This window comes from Micromys minutus, assembly GCF_963924665.1.
Source record: "Micromys minutus genome assembly, chromosome: 2".
In the NCBI taxonomy this organism is placed as follows: Eukaryota; Metazoa; Chordata; class Mammalia; order Rodentia; family Muridae; genus Micromys; species Micromys minutus.
Genome location: NC_137971.1, coordinates 19,527,938 through 19,547,150, shown reverse-complemented (window position 1 = coordinate 19,547,150; position 19,213 = coordinate 19,527,938). Strand labels below are relative to the sequence as shown.

At 43.8% G+C, this 19,213-nt stretch overlaps 1 protein-coding gene across 1 annotated transcript in view; it reads right to left on the bottom strand.

Annotated features, from left to right (window-relative positions):
• Nucleotides 1-19,213, bottom strand: part of TLL2 (tolloid like 2) — a gene marked incomplete at both ends in the record, with an annotated part of 112,031 nt that overhangs the window by 42,810 nt on the left and 50,008 nt on the right. Inside the window, 3 exons of the mRNA XM_080910729.1 lie at nt 159-337; nt 7,372-7,489; nt 10,029-10,184. Coding sequence (XP_080766855.1) covers nt 159-337; nt 7,372-7,489; nt 10,029-10,184 — 453 coding nt within the window. The remainder of the gene's footprint in view (nt 1-158; nt 338-7,371; nt 7,490-10,028; nt 10,185-19,213) is intronic.

Here is a 19,213-nt window from a genome sequence, read left to right as displayed (position 1 = left end):
CAGGAAGGCCACAGGTAGACAGTGGCAGAGCTCATAATAACACCCTGCAAAGTGGGGTTCCTGCCTCTGCTGCTCCCAGCAGGCCTCTCCTCTCAGTGTTCCAATGCCCATGGATGTCCAGCCTTGCTGGGTCCTAGAGTCCACCCAAGATCACTTACCTGGCTGGATGTTCTCTCTGATGATGGTGACATGCTGGTCTCGGTCCGGCCGAGTATGTTCATGCCAGAACCCGACCACATGGCCCAGCTCGTGAGCCACGATGCCAAACTTGTCACAGTTTTTACCAATGGATATGGCCTGTGGGCCACCTCCGCGGCGTCCCACGTACGAACAGCAGCTGGGTGACAGAAATATGCATATTAGCAGGTCTGAGGGTATCAAAATGAAGAGGCACACTCTGTCCCTGTTTCACCCTGCTGCCAGTGGTATAAAGGTGCATTTGAAAGAAAGAAATTCATTTCAGAGGCAGCTCCCCACAGCGAGGTCACAGTTCCCTTGAATTCATCTCTGCCATTTGCTGGTCACAGATCTGATTTAGAGCCAGGCAGAAATGGGCCTCTTACCCAAAATGAATCTGTGCCTACACCCATCTCTCTTCTAAGTCTTGTGTCTAGGGGTAGGTCCTGCAAAGGGTGCTTCTGGGTGTTATTGTCAATGGCCTTTAGTCTATATTGGGTGCAATTAATTTTTTCAAGAAATGTTTATTCACTATTCCTAATGCACAGGTAAACACCGGTTTCATGCATTACTATTTTGCTGTTGAGTGTTGTGGTGTGGTGTGTGTGTGTGTGTGTGTGTGTGTGTGTGTGTGTGAGAGAGAGAGAGAGAGAGAGAGAGAGAGAGAGAGAGAGAGAGAGAGCACATTAGTATGAAGGTATGTACATACCTTGCATATACAGAGTTTGCCAAAGAATGAAGTAGGTGCTGGGAATTCAAGCTTAGAACCTAAGGCTTCCAGAGCAAACACCCTTACCCACTGAGGTGCCTCTCTATGAGGTGCCTCTCTAGACTGTTAGTATTTTTTAATTATGTAGCCAAGGTTAGCTTAGAACTCATTATGTATCCCAGGCTAACCCTAAGATTCTTGATATTCCAGCCTTAATCTCTGGAGTGCTAGGACTACAGGTGTACACCACTACACCAGGCTTATCCTAATACTTTTATAAAAAAGAAATCAAAGGTGCTAGAGAGATGACTCAGTGGTTAGTGGCACTTGCTGCTCTTACAGAGGAACTGGGTTCAGTTCCCAGCATCCACATGGCATTTCACAACCACCTGAATTACCAGCTGCCAGGAATCTTGTGGTCTCCAAAGGTGCTAAGTCTTTCTACAGAATACATATATACACAGGCAAAACACTCATACACATTAAGATGCTTTTAAAAACCCACATCTGATAGAGGGCTAATTTCCAATATATACAAAGAACTCAAGAAGTTAGACTCCAGAGAATCAAACAATCTTATATAAAATGGGGTACAGAGCTAAACAAAGAATTCTCAATTGAGGAATATTGAATGGCTGAGAAGCACCTAAGGAAGTGCTCAACATCCCTGGTCATCAGGGAAATGCAGATCAAATCAACCCTGAGATTCCACCTCACACCAGTCAGAATGGCTAAGATCAAAAATTTAGATGACAGCAGATGCCAGCGAGGACACAGAGAAAGAGGAACACTCCTCCACTGTTGGTGGGGTTGTAAGCTGGTACAACTACTCTGAAAATCAGTCTGGCGATTCCTCAGAAAATTGGACATAATACTACCTGAAGACCCAGTTATTTCACTTCTGGGCATATACTCCAAAGATGATTCAACATACAATAAGGACACATGGTCCACCATGTTCATAGAAGCCTTATTTATAGTAGCCAGAAGCTGGAAAGAACCCAGATGTCCTTCAGTAAATGAATGAATACCGAAATTGTGGTATATTTACACAATGGAGTACTACTCAGCTATTAGAAACAATGACTTTATGAAATTCCTAGGAATATGGATGTATCTAGAGAATATCATCCTGAGTGAGGTAACCCAGTCACAAAAGAACAGACATAATATGCAGTCACTGATAATTGGATACTAGCCCCAGAAATCTCTGAACACCCCAGAAACAACTCACAGACCATATGAAGCTCAAAAAGAAAAAAAAAAGGCCAAGAAGTGGAAGCCTCAGTCCTTCTTAGAAAAAAAATAAGTGTATAGCACCTTCTCAGAGTGGGTACACCTAGACCTTAAATCATCAATAACTAAAGAGCTAAGAAGATAGCCTTGTGGCAATTTTTGGTATTTAAAAATAATTATGTTTAATCTTTACATACCAATAAAACTTTGACTATTTCCATGTTATGTTTTGTTTTACATGTACTTTATGCACACTGTAACTAGTAAGATCTCAATTCATACTATCAAACCCTTAAAAAAATCAAGTACTGACAAAAATATGTTCATATAGTTTTATGCCAAAATGCTTTTAAAAATCTGTACATGTATCTCTGTTTTTTAAAATAAAGTTGTAAAAACAGATGATTTTTAAAAATTAAAACATCCAGTAATCCTATGTGCCACGTGTTATGTATGGAGCATGTCAGCATGCATGTCCATGTTGCAAAAGACTGAGCTATCTCACCCCTACTCCACTCCTATCCAAAGACAACAAAAACGTTACATCTTCCAGTTCTAAAACCTGTCAGGCTATTTATGAATAAAGAGAATATTTAACTTTTTATTAATTTTGGGATCAGTCACCTTAGTAGAGTGTCTTTGGTTTTAAGTTGCTCAGTTGACTTTCTGGGGTTTCCAGGCACACGGTCACGTTAACTCTCAGTAATGCAACCTTGGCCTTGTTCCTGCCAATGTCCGATGTGTTAATTTCATGTTCCTGTCTAGGCACCTGAGCATTTCCGGAACAGTGCTAAAAATAGTTGTGCAGACCAGGCATCCCTTAGGATGGTTCCTAATTCTAAAGAAAATACTTCTAGGATCAATGTGCTCTTATACATACGTAAAACACACATACACAAATACATAACTATTTCTTTACATGAAAATTTACACTTTTATAATTAGCATCTATTCCTGCGATGCCTTGTTTACTTTTTGAAACAGAAATGCATGCTGGTCCCCCAGATGCCTTCAGCATCTGTGGAGGTATGCCCAGAGATCTCTCCATCGTCAGCTATGTGAGCAGACTTCCTGGATATAGACAGGCTTGTGTTCTAGACAAACCGATGGGCCAGCTTCCTTCTGCTCTCCTCCCACTGGGAGTTCTAACATCTTAGGTGGGCTTCTTGCATAGATTCGTGTGAGGTACATCTGAACTTGTTAATTTCTTCATCCATTACGGGTGCTTTTAGGACAACAGACAATTCCTTGATGGTTCTCTCAAATGCATTGAAAATGTTCTTTCTCTTACAGTGGTTCAGTATCAAAATAGCATTGAGAGATCTAAAAGAAGTCCTCGTGAGACTCTGGATTTGGGGTTCCAAGGGAAAGAATTTCTTCTTTCTATTTATCCATTTCTTTAAAAGTTGCCCTTCTGCCCAGCTGCATCACCCTGGGGCATATACCCAAAGAGCCCTGTGTCCCACCACAGAGACGTTACAATCTGTGTTTATCACTGCTTTCCCTATTCATGATAGCAAGGAAACAGAACCAGCCTAGGTGTCCTCCAACAGCTCAGTGGGTAATGAAAAAATGCTACACAAATACAGTGGAAAGTTATTCGACTGCAAAGAGAAGTAAAACCAGGAAAAGGAATGGATCTATAATCTATAATATTAAACACGATAACCCAAATTCAGGAAGACAAAAACTGCATGTTCTCCCTCATGTGGAGATCCTAGCTTATAATGTGTATATGTATGTAAACAGGTAAATACATGCAAAACACAAAAATTAGAAAGGTAACTAAGAAAGGATAATATTAGGCGATGAGAAAGGATAGATCATAGGCAAAAGAGCACATGGAAAATGAAAGAGGAAAAGTGGTTTGAGGGGAGGAAGGGATGGTAGGAGATGGGGAAGAGGGAGGGAAGAGAACCTCAAAATTGTGCTGCTGTCTAACACAGTAAGTGCCAGGTATGGTGGCGCTCACATTTTAACGAAAGTCCCTAGAGGCGAGTCAAGGGAGGCCAGCCTGGTCTATAGAGCTCCAGGTTATCCAGGACTATATGGCAAGACACTCTCTCAAAGAAAGAAAGTCAAGTCTGCTAGAGTGAGCAGACGCTCGAGAGAACTTGTGATGTTCAGAAAGGATGTAGATACAGCTCAACGGACAGTGCATGGCACTGTGGTATCAGTTCTTGATTTCTTCACAAATCTTTGTTTGTTGTGATTTCCTAGAGAGAAATGCACCAAAGAGCTTCTGGTGGTGTTCTGGTGGCTTCTCACCACTTCCTAAGACTTGGGTCGATTGGCAAAACCTATGGTTTCTTCTGGATCTAACTGCCATTGCAGATTTGTGAGTGGTGTTTGTGAGTGGATCGAGCTTCAGCGGCTGAGTCGTGTGAACTGAATGGCTGGTATCCTAACAACGAAGAATAAAATTGCCCCAAACAGGTCCACCTCCCACTTTGCCCTATTAACCCTTTCTCTCCGCTACCTCTGGTGGGTGGTGGGCTAGACGGGAGGTTAGAGCATTTAAGAACTCCTATTAAAGTAGGCTGTGAAAATTCTAAGCCTACAAAGCTATTGGTCTATACCAATGTTCCCTATTCACCTTGGAGTTATCCACATTTCTTACCTTCAGGGTTGCAAGCAACTGCTCACAATGCTGCTGCTGGTTCTTCGGCTATTTCCCTTTTCTCTCTTTCTATGTTTCTGTGTTTCTGCACTGTTGCCTTTTCGTGCCTCAAGTAGTTATCTACTGTTTTTATTTGGTTATTGAATTTCCTCTTGGATTTATTAGCCCTATAATGTTTTGCTCTGTGTGTTTACTTGTGTTCTCATTGGGATAATTCTATTGTGATGGTGGTTTACATACACATACATACATACATACACACATACACACACACATATATAAATACACACACATATATACATACATACATACATACATACACACAATCACACACATATATATATACATACACACACACATATATATATACATACATACGTACATACATACACACACACACACACATACATACAAACACACAGGGAGGGCACAATCAAGAGATCACCAGCTTCTATGTATTAACAATGTCATCATAATTCTTAATTAGCAATGTTTTGTGGACATGTCTTTAGCTTTGTCTCTTTGAACTGTATTGATTTCATTATCAGACATTATGCTGACCTTGACTACCCTATAAAGGCTATTTAAAAAAAAAGATTTATGTATTCTGTATGAGTATATTATTACTGTCTTCAGATACACCAGAAGAGGACATCGGGAATCCACTACGGTTGGTTGAGAGCCACCATGTGGTTGCTGGGAATTGAACTCAGGACCTCTGGAAGAGCAGCCAGTGCTCTTAACCACTGAGCCATCTCTCCAGTCCATCATTGCTTTACAATATGAGAATATTTTAATGCTGCTTCTAACTTTACAACATACTAAGATGTTCTTCTTAAAATGTATTATTTATTTTTTCTTTTAAAATGTGTGTGTGTGCACACGCGCGTGCTCGCGTGCGTGTGTTTGCAGACATATGCATCTCAGAACACACATGTTGGTGTCAGAGAGCAGCGTGGATGTTGGTTCTCACTTTCTACCTTGTTTGAGATGACACCTCCTGCTGTTCACACGGAGTTCACTGGACAGTCAGTGAGCTGAGGGTTCTTTAATCTTTGCCACTGGGATTAAAGACACACCCTGCTCTATCCAGCTTCAGGTGGGCTCTGAGGGGTCTGAACCCAGGTCTTTCAACTGGTGTAGGAATCACTTTACCCATAAAGCCATCTTCCCAGCCTACTGAGCTACTCTTAGTATTTAATGGATGAGCAGGTGTCTCAGCCTCCCTGCACATTTAAAGATGCTTTCAGGGTATAAACTAACAGACCTGCAGAATCAACCCTATTAACTGTACCTTCCAAATCCTCTACAAACCCCTAATTATTTCTCTCAACTTGATGCTGACCTATTTGGACTTACAGAAGTAAAGCGAGTATCCTAGTGACATTTTTTCACGCATTTCCCTCTTGGATCCACTAGGCTTATCTTATGATTCCTAATGCTGTCTATATTTTGACATCTACACAATAAATATGTATGCAGCCTGACCCTCACCGTATCTTATACCATTTCTCATTATGAACGTCCTATTATCTTATCCTCTGACCTTACAAATGACAGCAGGGGTTGAGCTCACTTGCCTAATATGCACAAGTTCCTGGGTTTGATGCTTAGCAATGCAAAATTAATTGATAATTAATTTTTAAAAAATTTAAACAAAACAGTAGAAGTTTTGTTTGTAGATAAGCTTGTTATCTGGGCTTCCTTCTTTGCTCACACTTGCTGCCAACTTGGTTGTCTTTCTCTTCAAAGTTCAGCCATTTCTTTAGTTGTCATGTGAAGGGTGTGTAGTTGGGATTTTTGTTTAATCTGATATAGGAACCTGGGTAAAATAGCATATCACTTATATTTATCAGCATGACAGACATTTTGTGTGTTTACGTGTGTGCGCTCGTGCATATGTGATTGTGTTTGTGTGTGTGTGTACATACATGTGTGTTTATGTGTGTGTACATGCATGTGTGTGTGCATGTGTTTGTGTGCGTGTAGACCAGAGGTCAGTGCTGGTGCTTCTCTCTATTCCTCTCTAATTTTTGATTTTTGAGGCAGGGTCTCTCACAGAACCCAGAGCTCACCATTTTGGCAAGCCTGGCTAGGTAGGCTCTGGGCCCCACCTCTGGAGTTACGGCATATCCATCACACCCGGCTGATACACAGGTCCTGGGATCTGAGCTAGCGTCCTCATGCTTGCACGGCAAGCTCTTTCCCACTGAGCCATCTCCCCAGCTAGCCTATCAGGTTTCTCCTATAATAGCCCATGGTTTCTAAAGGAAGTCTGTAAGCCCGTGGGGCTTCTAAAATGGCAGAAGTCCATACATTCAAAACCCACAGTGAGCAGGGCGAACCCAGCACTACATCAGCTGCCAGTGTTTCAGTGGAGTCCTAAGTCTCCACAGGAATCATCAGCCACACTGTCCTGGTGACAGGACCCACCAACAGTGAGTCTTCCTGGAGTCATACTCCGAACTCACCTGCTCTGTGATCTCACTGAGGACAAAGAGCTTCCAGCAAACCCTGTCCTCTCGAAAATCACGTCTCAGCGGAAATGTCTCGTGGCAGAAACTTCCAGACCCCTCCTCCTTTCGCCTGTCTCCTCCCACTGTGCGGAGGCGTCTGACTTCCCACTTACCCGCAGGTCCTGTAACTGAAAACAATGAAGCTTTCTTCGTCCGTCCTCTCTACAAAGGTCACACAGGTGTGCTTCTCCCAGTGCTTCATGGCCTGTTTGAAAATGGCCCTCTGAGTGCCTGGAATGACAGGGCGACGCTGCTCATTTTTCTCCTGGGCACACCTTCCTCAGACATGAAGGCACAATCTGAAGACAAAGTTCACTCTGATTTCCAAAAACCTTATTGATAATGCCGTGGTTTGGTTTGGTTTTGTTTTACTTGAAGTTTAAGAGAGATCTGAAGTGTCAACATCATCTAAACACACACACAGCTGGACCCAGGGAGGTGATATGTGTATTCAGTAATTAGGTTGTGGGGACTCATTAAACAATGTATCATTATACAATTAAACATTATAAATACATCTGAAAAAATAAATAAATATATCAGGTCAGCACTTAGACTCTCTTGTGTATATATAGGTTTGTCAAATATTTTAAATTGTTTTCAAAAGTTCTTTTTGTAAAGTAACCCAGGAAAGAAATCCATTGGAAATCATAATTCCCCTTTGCTGGTGCCAGTCTGCCATCTAAGTGCCAAAGGAGACAGAGGCAAGAGTTGAATCACCAGAAGTTCAAAGCATGTATCATCTACATAGTGAGTTTCATCCAGCAAGGCTGAAAAAAATTGTAAAGGGGTGTGTGGAGGCTGGAGAGATGGCTCAGTAGTTAAAAGCACTTGTCGCCCTTCCAGAGGACCCAGGTTCAGTTCCCAGCACCAACAAGGCAGCTCATAATCAACCCAGAATATTCAATGCCCTCTTCTGGCCTCTGCGGGTACTGCATGCACAGAAATACATGTAGGGTCCCCAGCTTTTTGTTTGTACTAGAAGTATTTTTAAAACGTTTGTCTTGCCCAGGTCACTCAATTGGTGGCTGCAGGTTTCTAGATTTGAGGAAGTTCTCTCTTCAGCATGACATTCTGATTTCATTTTCTGTCACACCTGCAGGGGAGTGCTCCCATGTACTCTGTGAATCTATCTGCACACCTGCAGGAGAGTGCTCCCATGCCCTCTGTGAGTCTATCTGCACACCTGCAGGGGAGTGCTCCCATGCACTCTGTGAGTCTATTTGCACACCTGCAGGAGAGCGCTCCCATGCACTCTGAGTCTATTTGCACACCTGCAGGAGACTGCTCCCATGCACTCTGAGTCTATTTGCACACCTGCGGTGCATGTACCAGAGAGCAGTAGTAGCTGTCTCAGAATGGCAGGGAGAAGACTTCTCCGTCTTCTCATGGCAGTCCCTGATTAAGCATGTGGTACCCTGGGTAGGTGCCCAATTCCCCAGGTTCTGCTTATCCACTCGCAGGCCTGCTGATCTGCTGCTAACTGGCTCATTCACAGTTCTCTGTGGCTGTGGCAAGTCATTGTGCCATATGCCTCTTTTGGCCACTTCTTAAAGAAGCCAGAGCATCCCTGGGAGGAAAAAAGCTAATAAAGGTACCGAGAGGCTGGGACGCTCACTCAATGGGGCTCTTTGTTCAGGCATCCAGCCAGTGATGTACTACTGGCCTATTGTGGGCAGCTATGGTGAGCTCCTCCTCCTCACCAGGCACTGTCCTAGGTGCTGGACAAGTAGGAATGGAAAGAGAGGTTAGTCCCTGCTCCCACAGAGCTTGGTAAACACAAATACAAGCGAAGAAACTTTGGACCGTGGTGAATGCTTTTAAAGTTACAGAGGGAGCTGTGCATGCCAAGATGGTGGGGTGGTGAGGATTAGGGAGGATTGACCTTGGGTATCATTTGATCAGAAGCCAGCCAGGCGAAGCTCTGGGGTAATGCCCCAGGAGACAGGACAGTGCAAGTGTGTCAGGGAGCAGGAGATTGGCAGCACTAAAACAGGAAGGTGGCTGGTGAGGCTGGTTATAGAAAAAAAGAGGAAGGAGACAAGACTCTGCAGGGGAGGCTCCAGGTCGGGGCAGCAGCCGGAGCTTCAGTCTAGCTGATTTGCACAGTACAAAGAGAATAGTGTGATACACTGGGCACAGTTCTCTGTGTTAACTCACTTAATCATATTACCATTTCTCTTGATTTTTTATCTCTTTCTTTTTATTTGTTTGTCTTGGTTGGTTTAGGTCTAGGTTTTCAAGACAGGGTTTCTCTATGTAGAGCTGACCGTCCTGGATTCATTTTGTAGACCAGGCTGGCCTTGAACTCAACGAAGATCCACCACTGGAATTAAAGGTGTGAACCACCATGCCTGGCTACTAGTCCTATTTAAAGAACGGGGAACTACAGACACAGATGTTAAATGATTTGTCAGGGGTGGAGCCAGGAGTCATGCCACATTGTGCTATTCCTGTGTGTAGCCTCTGGTTACCATGGGGGACACTGTTCCCGAGCCAAGGGACAGAGGCCAGCTGCCACCGTGGACAGCTCCATGCTTGTCTTTTCCCCTGCTCACTGTTTAAGGTTGACCTGAGGAGACTCTGCTGTCCAGCAAGCCTGGAACAGGGTGACTTTTGCAGACACAGCCCCAACAGATGCCTGATGTCAGGCTACACTGGCACAAGGGAACCTTAACTGGAGGAGCTGCTGTGGTCCTGGCACCCATGCATTCCCACTGAATCCCTTCTGGGAGGAACCTCTCAAGCCTGGCTCCAAAGGGCTACTGACCAGTAAAGTTTCCTCCGATGACATAAGGAATGACCCCTCCAGGCCATATCCGCTCTGTCCTTGAGGTTGTAGCTCTTCGGATCCGAGCAGAGAAGGTCTTGGCTGTGGTGTTTGAGGTCCCAGGGCCAGGCAGAAATCGGGTGCCATCCTTGCCGTCTGCAAGACAGTCAGAGGGTCAATTACTTTGCCACAAAGCGGTGCTTATGCTTAATATTATGCTGATGGTAGACTTGCACAGGGGGTGGGTAAACCTGTGTTCTAAGGGAACATTTTACTCACAATGGTTTTTAGGGAACCTGGCAGATAACGATCAATAGCTGGTTTTTAGGTGAACTGGCTAAAATTAAGTGTCTCCAGGGAACCAATGTCCTTGTCTGCCCTTCACGGGCATTACATTTACATGCTCTCAACCACCCACCCCACCACACCTCCACACATACACGTATAATTAATTTTAATATTAAAAAAGCTTCTAAGTCCAAAAATACCCTAAAAATAGTGGGGATGGACAGGGGGAAATGTTCAAAGTGGGATTCCCCGACTGAATCCATGCCATGGTGGACCTCCATAGGGCCAAAGGGCCATCCAGTGTGCTTACAACCCCTCCTTCCTCTTTCTTGGAGAGCTTCCTCTCCAGTCTTTACAGCCCCCCCCCCGCCCCAAAACACAAAATATGGCTATTGAAAATTCATTTTTTTACTTTCCTTTATTATTTCCTTCTCTCTTCATTTTGTTTTTTTGTTTTGTTTTGTTGCTTTCTTGTTTTTCTTTCTTTAAAAATGAGATCCAGCTCACAAACAGAGCATTCACTTTCGTAGTGTACAGTTCTGTGGGTGTTAGTCTACGTATCCGGTGTGCGGCCATCACCACTGTCCAATTGTATGAGCTTGTCAGCTCTGCAGAAGGAAACCCTGTCCCCACGAATGTCATTTCCGGTTTCCCCCTCTGCCTGCCAGCCTGTGATCTGCTGGGTGGCTCCGCCTGTTCTCCACGTGAGCGAGGTCACGTGACCTTTGTCTCTGCCCCTTTCACTTGGCTAATTTTCAAAGTTCATCCATATTTACAGCATGAATCAGCTCTTCACCCTATTCTGTGGCTCAGTAATAGTCTACAATAGTCTACAGTAGGGGCAGACCACATTTAGTTTCCTATTCCCTGGTTAAACACCGGAGTCATCCCAGCTTCAGGGTTGTTATAAATTATACTACTGTGAACACTCATGTTCAGCAGTCCTAGGATTTCCACTCTGCCGAGCATGTGCTGGGTGTGGAATGCCAGGTCACATGGTGCTGTTTAACCTTTTTAGGAACTACAGGGTTGTTTCCCAGAGCAACTATACCATGTCATGTCCTCATCAGAAGAGAGAAAGAATTATACACATAACCAAGTAAGACCGGATTTGGATTATAAGGCTTGTTTAACATTTAGCTATGTATGTATATTAGTATATCAGCAAGCTAAAATAGAAGAATATTTTTATTATTAAATTTTCTTCTATTATGTTTATTTGTCTATTCTGTGGTGTACATGTGTGTTTTGGGGATGCATGCTTGGCCTGTGAGTGAAGGTCAGAGGACAGCTTGCTGGAGTTGCTTTCTTCCCACCACATGGGTGCCAGGAATGGAATTCAGACTTTCAGATCAAGAGGGACATGCCATCTCTCTGGCCCCATATTTTTGAGGTTTATTTTTATTTATGTATATGTAAGCAAAAGAGTGTATACCAGATGTACATGTGAGTACCAACAGAGACCAGATAGAGAGGACATTAGCTCTCCTGACATGCATTTACAAGCAGTTATGAGCCACCTGACATGGGTGTTAGGAACTGGAGGGTCCCCTGGGAAAGCAGGAAGTACTCTTGACTACTGAGATGTCTCTCCAGCCCAGTGCCATTCTGGTTCATTGATGACTGTCACGTGTAAGTTTAAGTGGGCTTTGGGTACATCTCCTCACAATGCCAAGTGTCCATCTCTTTTCATGTCAATAATCTGCCTAAGGGGCTCTCTGCCTCTCACTTGGGTTTTCCTTTTTGTCTTTCTTTCTGTCTTTTAATTGGATTAAAAGTAGATTACTTCCCTTAACACCCCCTTCTCTCGCTCTTCCTCCCTCCCCCTCCTGTCCATTAACATTGGTTTTCATTTTTTTAATCATACAGAGATGAATGATGAATAAAGAATTAGTGGACTAGAAGAATGGTCTAAAGAAAACCAGAGTCCCAAGTTTTATTCTGAGAAATGAGATGCTTAGAACAACTCCATGTAGAGCACATGGGCTGTGCCATCAGAGGAACAAGCATGGGACTGGTGAGGTGGAGCATGCTTAAACCCTGGAGATCTCAGAACCTGAGACCTGTAGGAGTAGAACTAACTCCCCGTTTCCATGCCTGACTAGGGCACACAATCAAAAGACTCCCAATCAGGTGGTCACAGGCAACTAGCACCCGGAACACCTCTCCATGCTAATGAGGCACCTCAACCAATGACCTTCCCTTCCTGGATATTCTCACTTCCTTCCCAAAATTATAGAACAATAGAACACCTCAGTCTTCATCTGTAAATACTCTCTAACATTCTAGAATTCCTATTAATCAATAGGATTAGACATGACCATGCAAACCTCCATTTTCATCTTCTTCCTTCTTCTTCTTCTTCTTCTTCTTCTTCTTCTTCTTCTTCTTCTTCTTCTTCTTCTTCTTCTTCTTCTTCTTCTTCTTCCTCTTCTTCTTTTTTTTCTTCTTCTTCTTCTTCTTCTTCTTCTTCTTCTTCTTCTTCTTCTTCTTCTTCTTCTTCTTCTTCTTCTTCTGCTTCTTCTTCTTCTTCTTCTTCTGCTTCTTCTTTTTGGTGTCTTCATATTTTGTGTCTTTCTTTGGGTGTAGACAGAATCTTTTATGTAGTGTAGGGAAGCATCAGCTATCAATAAAAAAAATCTGTTGGCCTATTAGCTTAGGCAGGAAATAGGAGGTGGGAGTTCTAGCAGGGGAAGAGGATTCTGGGATAGAGTCAGAGAGGAGATTCACCCCAAATGCTGATGCAGACAATTGAATGAACCTGATCAGAGGTCACTGGCCATAAGTCAGGACTTAGAATAAACAGGTTAATTAAGTTACCAGCTAGTCAGGAACAGACTCAAGCTGATGACCTAGGCAATTATTCACATATAACAAGTCTCAGAGTTGTTATTTTGGGAACTCGGGAGCAGGTAGGAAAGCCCTCAATTACATCTGAGTGCTCAAACTTGCATGATTTCCCAGGAACTGCTTTCTACTTCACTTATTCTCTCTTCAGCTGTGTTCACTACACCATTTATCTTACAGCTGCTTCACTGATGCAGCTACCATCTACTCAAGACCTAGCTAGAAGACCTTCGAACACATCTTCTTTGTAACAATATTCTTTTTCTCCCTCTGTTTTAAATTCTTCCTCTGGCTTCTTCCTTATTTTAGTCACGCTTATTAAAATTCCTTCCGAGTGCCATATTATTGGAGTGAGTTCTCTAATTTGTTGTCTTCTGACTTTTCCTTCATTGATTAACTTCCTGTGTTTCTGGTGTTTTAGGACACTTTCTAGCTTAGCCTTTTTTTTTTAATTTAAAATTTTCTGGGAATTTAATACATGATTACTAGATTTAAATGGTTTCTGCTCCTCCCTTCTTCCCTCCAAGTCCATGTGTCCCACATGCATGAATGCTTTCCCTAGAATTATTGCTGACTTACAAATACATTAAAAATCTTACTGAGTCCACTTAGTGTTGGCCATATGTAAACAGGTTTCCAGGTACTTCTAGGAGTGCTATATGTTGTGGATCCTTTGTATTTTTCTCAGGACTCTTGAGATTCTATGGGTCTCAGGTGAGCTTTTCACATCAGTTTCTAAATTGTGGATTTCCTATACAGGAAGACTGAAGATTCACACCTGCATGAGGACCAGGCTCTGTGACTGAGACTCTTGCAGAAGATATTCCTGGTCCCGTTGGAGCCTGTTACATACAGCAAGGTTGCATTCTATTCTCTGAGCCCTTTGAGGGCTTCTGTTTCATGCAGGAGCCTATCAACCGCATCCTGCCTCACATGGCATGAAGGCACATCTCCCATGCCTAGATTGGCATCCCATTGGTGGTAGTACAGTGGCTCTGACCTCTAAATCCTAGTCCGGTTTCATTGTGCCTGAATAGTCTCTCTACCATCTGAAGCCTGGGAAAAACTCTGGTCTCTTCTCATTAGCCCTCTCACACAACTTCTCTTTGAACTCTATCCATAGTGGATGAAGTGTGGCACACACGGGTTTGCATATGGCTTCCTAGAAGCTCCCTGGCCCTATTTCTGCACCCAAAAAGTTGCTATAGAATACATTTTTAAGGTTGAAACTCTTTTACTGCTTAAATTTCTAGAACAGAAGTCATACACTTGCGGTCTTGGGATCATCCCAACCCACAGATGTGTTTTATTTGGCCTGGACACTTTTGGCACATACTGTGTTGTAAAAAAACAAAATCTCACTTTGGAAGCCAACTCTTGAAAAATCCAGATTTCACATAACAATTTTTTAAAGACAGGGCCTCTCTCTAAGCCCAAGCTTTCCTTGATCTCGTGGCAGGCCCTCCTGCCTCTGCCTCCTCAGTGGTGGGATTATAGGCGTGTGTCACTATACCTGGGATCTAGTTTGTTTTAAAAATGGGAAGATCTGGATGTGGTGAAAGTAGACCATCTTCTACCCGGCTACATCCCACTGGAGAGTGGGGCACCTCTTCCCACCCAATGTCTGTTATTAGAACCCTGCTTCACTTCACATAGTTTATCCGGCCCGTTTACACAGCCCCTGTGCATATTCTATCTTGCTATCCAGCCGTAGAATTCATTGTTTCAAGATTTCAAATGGTCTAGCTGACCGAAAGCCCCATGAGAGCAGGCGTCTTCATTGATGGTTCTATTCTTGGTGCCTGCACAGTGCCTAGAGGGTGGCAGCATTCGGTATTTTTGTAATTTAAATGAATGAACTTACAAACAGACAAGCTATTCTAAAAATAAACAGCCCAATGGTCCAAACATCTCTGTGGCGGAAACTTCTCCAAAAGGTTGGCAGCAGCAAAGCCCTTAATGTTCACATCCTGAGACTCATCCTGTCTTAAGTAATCATAGGCAGAAATGTAGCAAGTGGAAGTTTGTTATTCATATCCCATATGGTTTTCAACAAGTCTCTTAATTTTCCTCCGCTGCCAATTCTCCTTTGGAGAATGGGCAAAAAAAAAAAAAAAAAAAAAAAAAAAAAAAAACTTCTCCATTCAAGGGACAAGCACTGAGACATTCCATGTTGCCTAGAGAAGCTGTGCTATATGGACACGTGACCTAGCATTGTAAGGGCTGGTTTTATGTGGCCAAGTCAGCATGGGAAAGTCTTAAGTGCACCTGGAAACAGACTGGGGTGTAATTTCCAGAGATGGCTTATTGAATGACAGCTTCCCCTTCGGTCCAGTGAGAAATTTAATTTGCCGAGGACTCAACACAGGAAGCATTTGCCGATTAAAAATATGTCTAAACAGATGTTCTGCTTAGCCTGGAAGAGGGGTCTTAATGCAACTGTCATTATTGGATTTTCTTGGATTACTACTATCTGGAACCAGAGTCCAAATAGAAGGATGTAATTATTTATTACGGCCAAGAGCTCTGCATTTCAGGAGGAGCTTGGGGGCATCTGAAAGGATTTAACACGCTGGGGGTGGAATAGGGTGGTGGTGGGGATACAGGCCATTTAAATTCCCTGGCTCTGGGAGCAACATGTCTTCTCTGAAAGTGAACTGGGCATTGCTACTCAATATTTTGTTTTCAGCTGAAGGCACAGCCATGTCATAAACAGAACTATAACTGACCAAACTGCTCAAGCAAAGAGCTTTAAGTTTTACTTTAGGTAAATGGTAACTCAGACACCAGAAGTAAGCACCATGAATGCTCAGATATCTGCAAAACTCTTACCCCAGCAGGCAGTGGCCAGAGTCACATCTTAATGACCATTTCCAAAACACCCAAGAGCAGTTCCTTGCTCAAAAGGGAGCTGCAAATTATCCTATGCAATGGTTCTCAAAGCTGGGTGGGTGCACCCTAAACGCACTGGGAAGGCTGTTAAAAACTGCAGCTATCTCCCTTGCACTGAAATTGTGACCCAAAAGGCCTGGAATCCAGGCACCTGCAGTTTTTAAAGCCCCTATTGAGGCCAAAACTCAGTAGAGTTTGGGAATCACTGATAAAGCTGAGGGGCTGAGACTAAGAGCTTTAGGGGCAGTGAACTTAAGATAAATGCTCAGAATAGTTACAGCCATTTACTGTCCATGTGGTTATGCACAAACTCTTCCCCAGAGCCTGGCGACTTCCTGGAGCATATCTGTGGGACAAGCATGGAACCAAGCAGAGACTGTCAATCACTAGTGGTTAGGAAAGGCTGTGCAAGAGCTTCGGGAACTGCCTGCAGTGGAACAAGTTAGGACAGAGCCTGAAGTTAGTCGGGCTCTGGAGTTATACCTGGACATACAGACAATGACACTCAGGGAGCGTCACCGAGTATGGGTGGCATTTTGCAACTGTCTGTGGGATCCTTGTTTTGGGTTACAAACATCTCCCACTCTTCCCTTTGGAACAAAGGCTTTACAGTTTGGCCCACAAAGGATAAGGACCTCGTTCTTTTATAAATGTGGTTCTAGATTTTGGACTCTACTTAGCTAGCCAAGGTGCACCCTTGAGGCAGTTACACACCCCCTTACTAATAGCATTACAGACCCAAGTGTATGCTGAGCTCCCAGGAAGGGGCTGCTCTGATCAAGACCTCATGGGAATGTTGAGTGAGAAGTCTAGAATCCAGCCCAAGGCTGAAGGCACAAAAGCCCACTTTCAGGACTGAAGGGAGAGAGCTACATAGTGTCAGGAAACCAACCTCTGCTAAAACTAACCCAGAACTCCCTCAAATCCCCTTTTCTGTTCAGTCTGTCTCATTCTGGATTGTGGGAAACAGACAGGCTGCAAATAAAGAGAAATCTAAGGTTGGTGTTTCATATCTTCAGTTCAAATAAAAACAAGATGTGCCCCCAGGCAGGCATCCAACAGTGTCCTAGAGGGTTGGAATGGGAAGATGGAAGGGACAGACTGGAATAGCCTTGACTTCGTCTTGGGGGTCTCGCTCCTCCCCTGGATTAAAGACCTGCTTGTCTGTGGCTGTGGTGTAGAGTAGAGAGAAGAATTTAGTGTCTACGTTTACTGACCTCTCCAGACGAGCCAGAGTCATTCAAGGGGCATCTCTGTGGGTCTAGCAGGCTTCAGAGGTGTGGGAGGAAAGGGGAAAGTGTTATCTTCATCCTGCTTTTAAAACTCCAACATCTGCTACAAAGCCGATTCCATGTGCAGCCCAACTAGAGGCAGAATTTTAATGGGCTGCAGGAGGCTTATTCCTTCCTGTCCTCTGTGCAGCTGCGGAACAGCTGTGGACTCTCAGCCCAGGGGTAGGTGATGTAGTCTTAGTGCTGCTAATATCAGTCCTAGAAGGGAAGTTGGGAAGAGAAAAGTGGAGGGATGCTGGACCCAGTGGTGTGCCCTTGTGATCCCAGCACTTGGGGAGGCAGAAGCAGGAAGATCTTGAGGTCAGGGTCAGTCTAAACTATACTTTGAGAACTCGTCTCTCAAACAAAACAGCAAACTGGGAGGCTGAGCTGCACTCCAGCATGCTTAATGTTTGCTCCTTATGTGAAAATTTTTAATTCTCTCCAGGCTTCAAATAAAGAGAGAAAGTAACCAGTGGCAGAGCTACTAAAAGGCTGAGCTGGGATTCAAACCCACATGCTTCTAATTCTCCTCGACTATTTGGTTGGGTGGTTTTTTTATGCCCTGCAAACTAGTGAATACAAGTACCCAGACATTATCTATTCCTGATGGACACATGAGGAATGATAGTCCTATGTGGACCAGCAAGTTCCCCGGTCTCTGTGACTTACACCGATGCTAACGTTCAGTGGAATCCACCTCTCTCTCTCCTTGAACTCTGACCTTTGGCTTTATTAAATGTAGCCGAAGTAATATTATTAGGGTTTCGATCCAGGCCCTGTGCTTTCTGCCTTTCGATTAACCAGCCACCTCGCTGCATATTTGGATCATTGAAAAGGAGAGAGCAGCTAAGCTGTTCTGAACCATCTAGCCCAAGCTAGAACTCAGTCAAGTGGGTGAGCCTTGCTGACATTAGAGGAAGAGCCACAGCACTGAGTGAGCCTCATGAATCATGAAATGTCACTGTCTGAAGTCAAGTTCAAGGATGGTTTTTCCACAGCGGGAAATCACATAAACAAAGAAGAGAAAATTCAACATGGCACCTATGCCATTCCGGTGCCGTGACAACTCTCTCCAGCTGCTTCTCTACACACTGTGGTACATCTTTACTACATTGCTTGTGTGCAGCCAAATGAAGAGCCCCTGTATTCACCTAAAGCCTGGGAAGCTCGAGGCGCCATATACTGACATCAAAAACCATGGATAAATCAAGCAGGTGCTGATCTGAAAACCTCATCCTCCTAGGCCAGCTTTCATGGTGCTGTAAGGTGCTGTGCATGCTACCAGTGGAGAAAAACAATCCATAGTGTTTCCTAGACAGATCTGAACCTTGTTAGCTACAATAATTACTGTCACAAATAGGCCCACTAATCCAACAGTGGCATGAATATTATAGGAGTAACCAACCACTGTCTGGTTGGATGTAAGACCAACTCCATGACTAGTAACCCATACCAGGCATTGTTATTGGGACCAAAGACCTGTTGTTAGATAGAAAATATGTCCTAGGGAAGAATCTACTAACAGTATTCTGCTTTAAGGCAGTTAAGTCCCGAAGAGTTATTTATTACTGTATTCAAAGATTAGTCGGATCTCTCAAGCTGAATCAGAGAAACTCTTCCAGTAGATGGCAGTTGACACAGAGACCCACAGCTGCTCAGTGGGCAGAGAATAAAAGACTTCCGAGTACTCAGTCCCCAATGGGATATATCCATAGCGCCCTCTTCTCCCCAACTCCCTACCCCAAGGCTCGGGGAATATTGTGGAAGAGGGAGCAGAAGGGTTTTAGGAGCCTGAGCAGATGGATTAGTGTAAGAGAACAGTGTCTTCCAGAGACAACAGGGCAGAGGCATATACGAACTCACAGTGATTGCGACAGCACTCAT